The following is a 12,516-nucleotide window of genomic DNA, read 5'->3' on the forward strand; positions in this document are numbered from 1 at the left end:
AGTTACTGTTCCATACATACTTGTTAAAAAGATAAATAAAAGCCACTTTGGGGCTTTAAGCAAGGGAGTGGCTCAATCAGATGCCTGTTTTAAAATGTCGCTGGTGGCTGTGTGGAGAATGGACTGTAAGGGGACAAAAGTGGAACTAAGGGCACTAAGTTATCAGACCAGATATGGGTAGGTCAGAGGGGTAAATCGACAGGACTTGGCAACCAGAGAAGTGAAGGCAGGCTTTTGGCTTGAGTATCTAAGTAAAGCTTTGGTTCCCATTCACTGCGAAATGGAAGGTACAGATTCACGGGAGAAGATAGTGGGGTTTTTTTGAAGATAGTATTTTGATTCTTTTTTTTTTTTTAAGAGATGGATGAACATTTTTTTTTTTATTATTATTTATTTATTTATTTTTGGCTGTGTTGGGTCTTTGTTTCTGTGCGAAGGCTTTTCTCTAGTTGCGGCAAGCAGGGGCCACTCTTCATCGCGGTGCGCGGGCCTCTCACTATCGCGGCCTCTCTTGTTGTGGAGCACAGGCTCCAGACGCGCAGGCTCAGTAGTTGTGGCTCATGGGCCTAGTTGCTCTGCGGCATGTGGGATCTTCCGAGACCAGGGCTCGAACCCGTGTCCCCTGCATCGGCAGGCAGATTCTCAACCACTGCACCACCAGGGAAGCCCGGATGAACATTTTTAAAACTACATGTAGTAAAACTATTAGAAGGTACACTTCAAAGGAATGCAGATGAAAGGAAATGGATGACGTGAGACAGCAGTATGTCTTCATTGTTACTATATAGTTTATTTAAACCAAACTATGATAATACAGAGGAGAGACTGAGGTGGCAGCTGCCCAGAATCTTTGTGGATTACAGATGCAAACTGGAGACAAGTCGATAACAGACAAGTCAGTTGCATAAATACAGAGAATGTTAAGACACAAGACATTTCACAGCTTTTTGCTTTGCACTTCCATTTTAAACATATGTATGTTACGACTTTACATTTTAAATTACTGCTCCACATATTCTGTAACAATGGCTAAGGATGCAATGGTCCTGTCCCCCTGACATTGGTCTGCAACATGGAACACTTCAGGGGGATACCAAACAAACTCTTAACACACAACATACGAAAAGATCCTAAAAAAAAAAAAATCAGATTAATACAATGCTCTTCAGGTTATATGAGGAGGAAGAAAAGTGAAAAGGAAAAACAAGGTATTAGGGGTCCTTTAAATGGAGAGTATCTTGAGGTCTTAGAAGTGTCATTCCCTTCCTTCAAGGGGAAAACATTTTTTTAACTAATGGAAAAAAGAAAGCAACATTGTAACACCCTACAATGAGGAAAAACACTATCCTGACAGTGCTCAGATGCTTCCATATAATAAATACAGCAGGTAGCAGAGCAAATGTTACAAGTATTGGCTGGGTTCTTATTTCTATGCTTATAAAAAAAATATTAAGCTTCTTTGTGTAGACTGAACAGTGTTAGCCTGTGGGTGTTGGTCTTCGGTGCCTGTACACTGGCGGCTGTTTACATTCCAGGCCCATCCTTTATGCGAGCTCCAGTGCCAGCTGTCTGTGGCTATTTCCCGGGGGGGAGGAGTTCTCGGCTTCACTTTACTGTAGCAGGGTTCCTGGCTCCATTACATGCTCATGTGTTCCGGAAGAACATATGAAATATCATCCCATGGGTGACGATACAGGCCCTGCTTCAGCCTCTTCTGATCAAGATAGTGTCCTAAAATGAAGCAAACACATCTTTTTGTTAAGAGTTGGTGAGTTTTTTAAAATTTTGGTGAGGGGGAGGAGATAAGGAAGGGAAATCTTAATACAAAAAAAAGGGGGAAGGACACCCAGATCCATCCCACAGGCAGACGCCGGCCTTGGTAAAAGGGAACTGTTGGACTTCATTCTATTCTCCTGGGCTAGCAATCAAACTCATTTCCAAGAGCAAAGGAACAAAGATAAAGATAAGGCAGAAGTTTAAGAAAGGGAGGATTAGGAACAATGATTAAGACAATGTGTCATCTCTCTTACAGAAACTGGCCACATAGGTTAAGTGGTATACCTGAACCATGGGCTAAAACAAACAAAAACAGAAACAAAAAACACAAAAACAAACACACAGGACTCTTACTACCAACTCACCAATGAAGCCCATACTCCTTCCCAGCACAAAGATGCCATTGAGGGCTCCAATGTCAATATATTCATCAGCTTCCTCCCTGCAACACACAATCCACTTGTAGTTTAACAATGGCTCACATGACTGCCCTCCTCCCCACAGACAGAAAGTACAATTTCTGCCCAGGAATGAGAAGCTAGCTCTCTTTGAACTCAAAGTAGAAAAAAGGGATGTTCTGGATGGTAGGTGTAGAGGCACTTTTTTTCTTCTTTATACCTCTCCGTTTTTTCTAAATCCTCTCTAATGAGCATGCATTGCTTTTAGAGTTGGGAGGAAACAAGAAAAATCAGTAAGCATTAGGAAGAAGAAAATAGCTGCAAGCTCACCGAGTGAAGGACCCACAGTTTCTGAGCATGTCTACAAATGCAACTCCAATTAAACCGTCTACATTCAGGATAAGGTTTGGTTTCTGGGAAGGCAAAAAAATTCCAAGTATTTATCATTATTACTCATTTTTGTTCCTTGTAATGTTCCACTATTACTATTACAACTATTACTACGAATTCCTGACCACCATTTAAAAGGCTCCCACCAAAACATCCCAGTTGATTAGGAGAGACAGTGTCTTATTTAATTCCCAATGTCTAGCAAAGGACCCAACCCCTCGTTGACACTTAGTACGCCTGTTGAACTTAGTTAAGCAACAGAAACAAAAGTTTCCAGAAAACCAGGTTCAATTTTAGCTGCACAGTCAAAATGTAACCTGGCTCTCATTTTCCCCGAGAAATTCAGCCAAAACTCTGATTCGGGCATTAGGGACATTTTCTTCTTTACCTTCGAGGTGGTAATCTTCTCTACTTCCAGCGCGTAGTCAAGCAGGGGTGTGGCAGGGAAGTGCTGTCTGACGTAATCTTTGAGGATCTGCACGCGCATGTCTGGGTTGTTTATCTAGGAAGTGACCCAAAGTTACAGAGGAACCCACTCTAACACTGCTGTTAAAAGACATGTTCCTGGGAATTCCCTGGTGGTCCAGTGGTTAGGACTCTGCGCTTTCATTGCTGGGGCCTGGATCCCTGGTTGGGGAACTAAGATTCTACATGCTGTGTGGCACGGCCAAAGGGGGAAAAAAAAAAAAAAAGATATGTCCATGCTTGTGTCTCACAGGTGGACACAACTGTACGTGTCATATCCAGGAGGTGTGTTTCAGGGACCTGATCCACATGTATGATTCCATTTAGCACAGATCACGACACTGCTGTGGGGCTTAAGGTTTTCTGACGTCCTCTCATATCTTATTTGAGCCTCAAAACCACCTGAGTTGTGGCAATGTTGGGTAAGTCAGCCATGGGGTCAAGCAGCAGGGGGCTGGGGCGCCTACCCCCAATGGGAAGTCTGAGGTTCTAGCCGCTGGCCATACTGCCCACTAGCTCGGCAACCTAGTCAAGCTGTAACCAAGTTCTAAGTTTTTAACTAAGCAAGCGCGTGTTGGCAGTGGAGCAGCAAAGCATCCCTGAAATTCCAGGAAAACGTCTGGACCTGAGATGAATGGAGATGAACCTTCTGTTCAGAGAGCCACACTAAGCGATCACCTGTTGGGGGTGGGGGGGTAGTGAGACAGGTTAGGCCCCCGCCAAGTCCCGATACCACAGGGACCTCCCCCCTTGGCCAAGACACGCGAGGTCAGGATGGAGTCCAGGAAGGAAGGCACCCAAAGACTGGGTGTGGCAGCGCAGGCCTGCCGCTAGCTGGGGAAGATGCCCTGTGCTGTGCGTGTGCCGTCTGCCTGGGAGGTGGCGATGGCTGAGCCAAGTTCTGTGAGCCCAGATGCAACGTCCCTCAGAAGGAACCACTGTCCCTGCTTCAGTCTTTGCCACCCAGCTGCCTCTGGATCTACCCTGAGCTGGCCCAGCATGGGGATGCCTGGATCACACGCATGACCCTCTTGTATTAATGTGAGTCATACACCCCGCTCAGACCAGCAGAGTAAGGTTTCTGGAGCTACGGAGCCAAGGACCCCGAGCAGCTGCCGCTTCCTCTTCTCTCGTTGCCTCTGATTTCTAAACACAGCTCACACAGGACACACAGAGGACTACCCGCTCTGTGAGAGACTCTATTAATTACTTAGAATAGTCACGCTGGCCTCTCCCAATCGGGCTGGCCCTGATTTTATTACTCTTCCTGCCCCAGTGGTGTCAGGCTTAACCACATTGACTTGCTTTGGCCGATGAAATGTCAGTGAAAAAAAGGGGGCTGTGCAACTTCCAAGCAGAAGCTTTAAGAAGCTTTCTTGTGGTTCTGCCATGGCTGTTTTCCTTCTGACATGAGACCAGCACCTCCTGGATAGGGGCTGCTCCTTCAGTGGAGATGACGGAGCCGGAACCACAGCCAACCCACAGTGGATGGAGGATGAGTAAGAAACAAACCTTTGCTGCTGTGAGCCACTGAGATTTTTGGAGTTGTTTGTTACCGCAACCTGCAGCATTATGTAGCCTAAGGTGACCAATATGTCCCCTTAACCCTGACCTTAGTCCTTTCTCCTATTAAGATTCACCTGGGGGCTTCCCTGGTGGTGCAGTGGTTGAGAATCTGCCTGCTAATAATGCAGGGGACGCGGGTTCGAGCCCTGGTCTGGGAGGATCCCACATGTCGCAGAGCAACTGGGCCCGTGAGCCACAACTACTGAGCCTGCGCGTCTGGAGCCTGTGCTCCGCAACAAGAGAGGCCGCGATGAAGAGTGGCCCCCGCTTGCCGCAACTAGAGAAAGCCCTCGCACAGAAACGAAGACCCAACACAGCCAAAAATAAATAAATAAATAAATTTATATATATATATAAAAAAAGATTCACCTGGGAAGCTAAAGTTACCAAGTTTCCAGCTCATCATAGTTTCACACCACAACTGAACACAATAAAAACTGTTTAAGGGCAGTCTGTATTATAATGGAAAAAACAGCTGCCTCAGTGCTGGCATCTGTCAACAAAGCTTTTCATGTTGGGAGCCGAGAGCCCGGCTGTGCCCAACTAAATCGGTGCTCTCTCATCCCCATCCACCCTGTAGATCCAGTGCCTTGAGAGCGACAACTTACCGATTTCACTCGGTGACCAATGCCCATGATGAGTTTTCCTTCCTTCTTCATCTTGTTCACAAACTCCATGGGGATGATGCCACTGTCAAAGGCCTTGCTGAACATCTTGGCTGCTGCATCCAGGGCACCCCCAAACCGGTCGCCCTATAGGAGAAGCCAGCCCATGTCGCCCCAAGCTGTCGGAGTCTCCTTCAGCTTCGCAGGCCAATCCGGCGTGCCCCGAACAGCCCCCAGCACGGGGTGTCACACTCCACGGCTCCCTCTACAACCCCGCTGCAGCCAAGCGGCATGATGCTAAAGCCTGGTGTCCCTGCTGTTTACCTCCCAGGATGACAGACAGTACTCACGATGGTGAGCAGTCCCGAGGTGAGGCTGGAAACCAGGTCCTTCCCGGCCCGAGCACAGATGATGGTGTTGTGAGCCCCAGAGACGGCTGGCCCGTGATCAGCCGTCACCATGAGGCACATCTCAATGAACTGGCAGGAGTACTTGGGCAACCTGGAGGAGGGCGTAAAGGAGTAAAGGGGAGAGGATGGGAGAACTGGAAGAAAGGCAAGAGGCTGAACAGGAGATACGCTGACAAGGCCACGGTCCTCCTGTCTCCCGTCTCCTTGAACAAGTCACTCAAACTCAAGAAGGGCAGCAACCTCCCAATCCAGGCCTAATACTATCTTACAACTCCAAGGCAGAACCTTCTGATTCCTGAGTGGCTCTGGATGTTGCCGAGATCAAATACTGCTTTTGGAATTGAGGTTAGCAAGCAGGGTTTGAAATCTCTTCTTTAGGCAGTTTTCAGCCTGAGTTGCTGTGACAGGATGTGACCTTTTTTGTGGTTACTACTCTCGCCGTGCCAGACAGAGAGGAGGTGAGATCCCTGTCCCTTTCACAGTGCATAGCGATCAACCTCCCAGCTGATGATTAAGAACAAAGTCTGGGGAATTCCCTGGCGGTCCAGTGGTTAGGACTCCATGCTTTCACTGCCGAGGGCACGGGTTCAATCCCTGCTTGGGGAACTAAGATCCCGCAAGCCGTGCGGCACAGTCAAAAAAAACCCCCAAAATCAAGATCCCACATGCTGAGCGGTGCAGCCAAAAAAATCCCGAAAAACAAAAAAACAAACAAAAACCAAAGTCTGGAGCCGTGGGGACGCAAGAGCACACACAGTGAAACCTGCTCGGGTGTTACAACCCTTGAACTTTTCCCAGGAAGGGTCCAAAGCAGGACCAAGACCCATCTCTCTTCAGGTGAGGGCAGGACACAAACCAAGACTTCCCCCTGGCTTTCTGCCCAGAGCCACTCCAAGCCAGGGCTCTGTGGACATGTACTCATTGGCCTCCTTGCTCAACTGTCAGTCCCAGGGGAGGGCTCAGCTTGGGAGCTGCAGAGAAAACCAATTTTTTTCTCCATGCAGGCTGATGAGACACAAATTTACAGAGGACACAATACAAGGTACTTTTAACTGTGCCGGTTCAGCAACTCCAGCAGGCCTGCACTCCTTAAGCTACTGGACGCCTCTAGACCTCCTTTGCTAACCCCTACCTTTCTCTCAAGAGGCCTGCGTTCAACTCTGGCCCATTTCTTTAAAAGTTCCCATGGGAAAGGGGCTGATCCAAGATCCCTGATGAGGTCATTGCTTTCTACTTCTCTTGGTTAAGGCTGGCCTTTCTGTCCTTGGAAGACTTAGGAACAGCCTTTATCCCTTTTCTCTGACCTTTCAATTGATCTGTGGCCATAAAGAGTGGCCCTGGACATGGTCCCCAAGGCTGCCCACCCCCACTCCCTTGTCAGGGGAAGAAAATTAACTGTGAGTCACAGGGCCCTACCATCTTCTGCCCTCCACGCCTCACCTTTTCTGGAACCAGAGGAGGCCGAGGACCCCGCCGATGCCCATCTCCTCCTTGAAGACCTCAGTGATGGGCATGCCCGCGTAGATGAGCTCCTGTCCTCGCTCATCACAGATGCTGGTCATGAACGAGGCAGGTTTGCGGATCAAGCCCAGCTCCTGAGCACAGATGGGGGCAGAGGCAAGCAGGGCTGTGGTGACCACAGAGATTTTCCCACAACGGCCCCACTGTCTGTGCCCAGAACCAGTGTCCCAGGCAGGTCTTAAATTCTGGCGGCCAAGCAACAGCCCTCAAAGTCCTCCCAAGAAGGAAGCGCAAAAGCCCTTTTATTAGATCATGTGGGGCGTAGAAAATAGGAGCAGTCATGCCATGGCACCCACTCAGCCTGGGCACTGTTGCTGGTCTTTACCAAGCGTTTGCGGGCCCGGGCAGTTCGCTAAGCTGTTGAAATCCAGGGGTTCATTTTAACCTCACAAACAGAGTAACCCGCCCCAGGTCGCCTGGCTAAGAAATGGAAGAATGAATCCAAAGGGACAATTTTTAAAATACTCTACACACAGCTACCAGTCCCCCAGCAAAATGTAACGAGGCACATGGCTGGGAAAATGGAGAATCCCCTCAACACGTCCTTTCCCTGGGGGAGGGGACCGAGCTCCTGAATCCTCCGTTTCCAGAGTTGGGGCACAACAGGGGTAGCAACAGCTAACTCTGTCCAAGCCCATTTCTTCAATTATCCCTTGTGAACTTAAGAAATGCTTTTAAGTTATGTTTTAATTATAGAAGCAACATGAATACATCCTCCTTTTAAAAAATCCACACTAGAACAGCTAAAATCATGTTGCCTTTGACCTCCACCCCATCTTGGTTTTCTGCCTTCGTGTTTGTTAGTTTAGAGGACATCTTTCTGGACCTTTCTTTCTCCACTTTTATTTACACGCAAAGACACGTGGAGAAGAGACAGTGGTGTTTTGCGTGCCTACATTTTTCATAATCATAATATAAATAGTGTCCTATAATGTGCTGGTCACTCAATGAATCTGAGCTCTACACATGTCAGCACATATGTAGATCTAGTTCATTCCTTTAACTACTGTAGAGTATCCCCTCATATGACAATCCTACAGGTTGGCCATTCCTCCACTGATGACCATCAACTAGAAAAATATTCTTGAACAAGTGTGTATACGCAAGCATTTCCTTGAAGGAGCTTTCCAGACTTGGAACGGCCGGGCCATAAGGTAGGAGCGCTGTTAAATTGGATTGACGTTACCCAACTGCCTTTCACAAAGGCTGTGTCAATACCACTCTCACCACCAATGAATCAATGTAGCAGCCTCCTCACACCCATACAATGTATCAGAAAACTGTTTTTTTTTCTCTCTTTGCTGACCTGTAGAGCAAAATTGGTGTCACAGTTTCTACTTTGGTTTCTTTTATAAAGAGTGAAGTTGAACATCTCTTTATGCTGAAAGAACATCTCCTATCCATTTTTCTAATGGGTATTGGTCTTTTAAAAATTGATTTTCTAGGGACTTCCCTGGTGGCGCAGTGGTTAAGAATCCACCTGTCAATGCAGGGGACACGGGTTCGATCCCTGGTCCAGGAAGATCCCACATGCCGCAGAGCAAGTAAGCCCGTGTGCCACAACTACTAAGCCTGTGCTCTAGAGCCCGCGAGCCACAACTACTGAGCCTGCGCTCTAGAGCCCGCAAGCCACAACTACTGAGCCCGTGTGCCACAACTACTGAAGCCCATGTGCCTAGAGCCTGTGCTCCACAAGAGAAGCCACCGCAATGAGAAGCTCGCGCACCACAACGAAGAGTAGCCCCCGCTCGCCACAACTAGAGAAAGCCTGCGTGCAGCAACAAAGACCCAACGCAGCCAAAAATAAGTAAATAAATTTATAAATTATTAAAAAGAAATTGATTTCTAAGAGTTCTTGTATATAAGAAAATTCGCTCTTTATCTATGCCCCCGCCTTAGACAAGTAGCCTGAAATCTCTTAGCAGGTGCAAACAGCTCTAGAGGACATTGTCTGTCCCCAGCCCCTGTTCCCAGGTCAGGCCACACAGCTGTGGGAGATACACGCCGCACCTTGCCCTCCTGGGCCCTGCATTTGTTTCACCTGCTGGTCAAAAGGGGCCACCTCACAAGCTCCAGCGCACCTTGCCCACACAGTCAGGGACACACGTGGCACCTACCCTGGCCCAAGAGTAGTCCATGGGCACCGTTGGGGGCGGCACCTCCTGAGCAGGTATGATGACCCCTCTGGCCACGAGATCCTCGTACACGGACCTGGGAGGCAGGGGAAGGGGAGGAGAAAAGACATCCATGTGGATTTTATTCTTCTGGGCTCTTCTAAGCCATCCCACGAACCCTCCTCCCTCTTACCCCAGAGTTTCCCAGCTCTGTATCCCCTCCTGTCAGCAGTTACGAAAACAGGTTCTAGCCAAGGCCTGCCCCACCGTCTCTGAATGGGGCTTTAGAGAAGGCTGAGAATCTGGAAGCCATGGAAGGCCAGACGGAAGGAACGGGAAGAGACAATAGCTTATCCAGCAGCTCTTTATCAGTTGGTTTGAGATGACATTTTCTAATGTTTCTATGCCCTTCTCTCACTTATGGCCCGCCAACTAGGTAGGCTGAGAAATGTTTTAACACCAGTCTGAACGGCGCGTAACTGCTGCTTCTAGAAACAAAACAAAATGAAAGCCAAAAAGAAAGGATTTTGCACCATCCGTAGAGCTGCCTTAGACACCTGAGAGGGTCCAGGCATATCAGACACCTATATTTTGGAGAGGGTGCTGTCCTCGGGAGGGAATGGGAAAGGGACAGGGAGGTGGCGTCCTCCACCAGCTCCACGTACTGGATGATCTCTCCAAGCTCATCGAAGCTCCGGGGCACAAACACTCCGGCCTCCTTCAAAGCCTGGTTTTTGGCTACTGCAGTTTCAGAAGCCTGGTTCGCACAAGCTCCAGCGTGGCCGAACTGTACCTGGAAGGCAAAGGAGAACAGCTTTACCAGGCCCCTTAATCCCCCGAAAGAGAGGACAAAGGCTCCTGGGACCATCGGCACTGATTACAGGCCGGACCCCACTCAGTGCTCTATGTGAATCACTTCAAGCCTCCAGAAGGCTCACTAAATAAGCACGATGGCTGACTCTCACTCACAGGTGAGAACCTGAGGCACCAAGCAGTTCAAGAGCTTACTCAAGGTCACACAGCTGGCGCACTACAGCCAGGACACCAAGCCTGGCGCCCAACTCCGCAAACACCTTCATGTGGCTTCCCGTGGGGCACTTGTCGGGGTGGCGGGTGGGGAGACAGAGAATAGCCGTTAGTTTCGAGCAACTGTGAGAAGTTACAAACTGCCAGCCTTAGCTAAGCTGAGCTCACAGGCGGGATCGGACTGTCCTGCGCATACTCTGTATAAAGGATGTACCCTTATTAAGCAAAACAGAACACCAGAAGATATCATTAAAAATACAAATGGGACTTCCCTGGTGGCGCAGTGGTTACGAATCCGCCTGCCAATGCAGGGGACATGGGTTTGAGTCCCGGTCCGGGAAGATCCCACAGGCCGCAGAGCAACTGAGCCCGTGAGCCACAACTACTGAGCCTGCGCTCTAGAGCCCGTGCGCCTAGTGCCCGTGCCCGGCAACAGGAGAAGCCACCGCCATGAAGAGTAGCCCCCGCTCGCCGCAACTAGAGAAAGCCTGAACGCAGCAACGAGGACCCAATGCAGCCAAAAATAAGTAAATAAATTAATTAAAAACAACAACAACGGGCTTCCCTGGTGGCGCAGTGGTTGAGAATCTGCCTGCCAATGCAGGGGACACGGGTTCGAGCCCTGGTCTCGGAAGATGCCACATGCCGCGGAGCAACCAAGCCCGTGAGCCACAACTACTGAGCCTGCGCGTCTGGAGCCTGTGCTCCGCAACAAGAGAGGCCGCGATAGTGAGAGGCCCGCGCACCGCGATGAAGAGTGGACCCCGCTTGCCGCAACTGGAGAAAGCCCTCGCACAGAAACTAAGACCCAACACAGCCATAAATAAATAAATAAAGTGCACAATTCAATGGTTTTTTAAAAAAAACAACAACAAATTTCCAGCTTCTTTTAAAAAGTCAGATTTTGCACCATTTGGCCTGTATTCCCACTTAGCAACAATCACAGGGAGCCAATTAGCTATTGCCCCTTTCCACCTGAGCATGAACTAAGATTAAACTATAAAGTCAATAGAATATGGAGGGGTAGTAACTGGTTGCAATCAGAAGAGCTAAGTGTTACCTGTGTCTCTGATTAAGCAACAAGGAAAAGGAATTAACCTAATGAAACGTGGTATAAAACCCTGATTAGGGCAGGTGTGGTGGGTAATCATAACAATACCTTCCCTGTTTAAATAACACTGTGTCTAGGCACTTTTCTAAGAGCTTTACAAATGTCATCATTCAGTAGCTACGACTGTTTCCTCTCAACAAGGAAATGGAAGCACAGAGGGGTAAAGTAACTTGCCCGAGGTCACACAGGTAGTATGTGGTAGCACTTGAACCAGGCAATGTGGCCTCTCACTGTGCTCTTTACCACGACATATAACAAAAGGGGCTGAAGTGTTGAAAAGGTTAGGAACCGCTGCTCCAGTTAGCGGGGCTTGAAGCCACATGCTTCAAAGTGGGTTCCCAATGCCTTCTTTGTAGGATTTAATCTGCGTGGGTGGATGGGGTGGGAAGGAGGTTCTGCATTCACATAAACTTAGAGAACACTGTGTCCAAGGAAGTTAAGCAAGTGTAACTCAGATTTCTCAAAGCTAACACTAAAGCTTTTAGAAGGGAGAGAGATGATATCGCATGTTCATAATTTATAGAAGCTTCCCGTTGTTTTTGTTTTGTGGACCACTGCTATAGGACCAGTGTTTTGTGCAAATGCCACCTTACCACTGTCCCCTTGTCTCTACTCCCATCCCCCAGTTCTCAGTTCAGTTTCCCCGAGGCACTGAACTGAGGATATTGTGTTGTATACCTATCTCACCTCCTCTATAGGGCAGAAAGCTCTGCAAGGTCATATGACCTGTTCAAGAAATCAAAAAGCACTTATTAGCTGGGCTGTCAAGGTACTATTCTACATTTGTATATCCTTGAAACTACACAAAGAAAGTTGTTAAAAAAAACGAATCAAAAAGCAAAAGCAGGGCTTCCCTGGTGGTGCAGTGGTTGGGAGTCTGCCTGCCAATGCAGGGGACACGGGTTCGAGCCCTGGTCTGGGAAGATCCCACATGCCGCGGAACAGCAGGGCCCGTGAGCCACAACTACTGAGCCTGCGCGTCTGGAGCCTGTGCTCCGCAACAAGAGAGGCCGCGATAGTGAGAGGCCCGCGCACCGCGATGAAGAGTGGCCCCCGCTTGCCGCAACTGGAGAAAGCCCTTGCACAGGAACGAAGACCCAACACAGCCAAAAATAAATTAAAAAAAAAAAAAAA

General features: G+C 48.6%; 1 protein-coding gene and 1 long non-coding RNA gene across 3 annotated transcripts in view; one reads left to right on the plus strand and one right to left on the minus strand.

Moving 5' to 3' along the window:
- Window positions 1–764: 764 nt before the first annotated feature.
- The window catches only part of ACLY (ATP citrate lyase), a 43,065-nt gene continuing 31,313 nt past the window's right edge, over window positions 765–12,516 (minus strand). For both annotated transcript variants that reach the window (XM_082371338.1, XM_082371337.1), the window contains 9 exons: window positions 9,911–10,038; window positions 9,249–9,342; window positions 7,051–7,205; window positions 5,551–5,701; window positions 5,204–5,347; window positions 2,953–3,066; window positions 2,505–2,587; window positions 2,142–2,218; window positions 765–1,731 (listed from right to left, as the gene is read on the minus strand). In XM_082371338.1, coding sequence (XP_082227464.1) covers window positions 1,637–1,731; window positions 2,142–2,218; window positions 2,505–2,587; window positions 2,953–3,066; window positions 5,204–5,347; window positions 5,551–5,701; window positions 7,051–7,205; window positions 9,249–9,342; window positions 9,911–10,038 — 1,041 coding nt within the window. In that variant the 3' untranslated portion in view covers window positions 765–1,636. The remainder of the gene's footprint in view (window positions 1,732–2,141; window positions 2,219–2,504; window positions 2,588–2,952; window positions 3,067–5,203; window positions 5,348–5,550; window positions 5,702–7,050; window positions 7,206–9,248; window positions 9,343–9,910; window positions 10,039–12,516) is intronic.
- LOC309618131 lies at window positions 3,075–8,969 on the plus strand. Its single transcript, XR_014238320.1, has 2 exons — window positions 3,075–3,451; window positions 8,577–8,969. It is a non-coding gene; the product is annotated as an uncharacterized lncRNA (long non-coding RNA).

This window comes from Balaenoptera borealis, assembly GCF_965194805.1.
Source record: "Balaenoptera borealis genome assembly, chromosome: 20".
Lineage (NCBI taxonomy): Eukaryota > Metazoa > Chordata > Mammalia > Artiodactyla > Balaenopteridae > Balaenoptera > Balaenoptera borealis.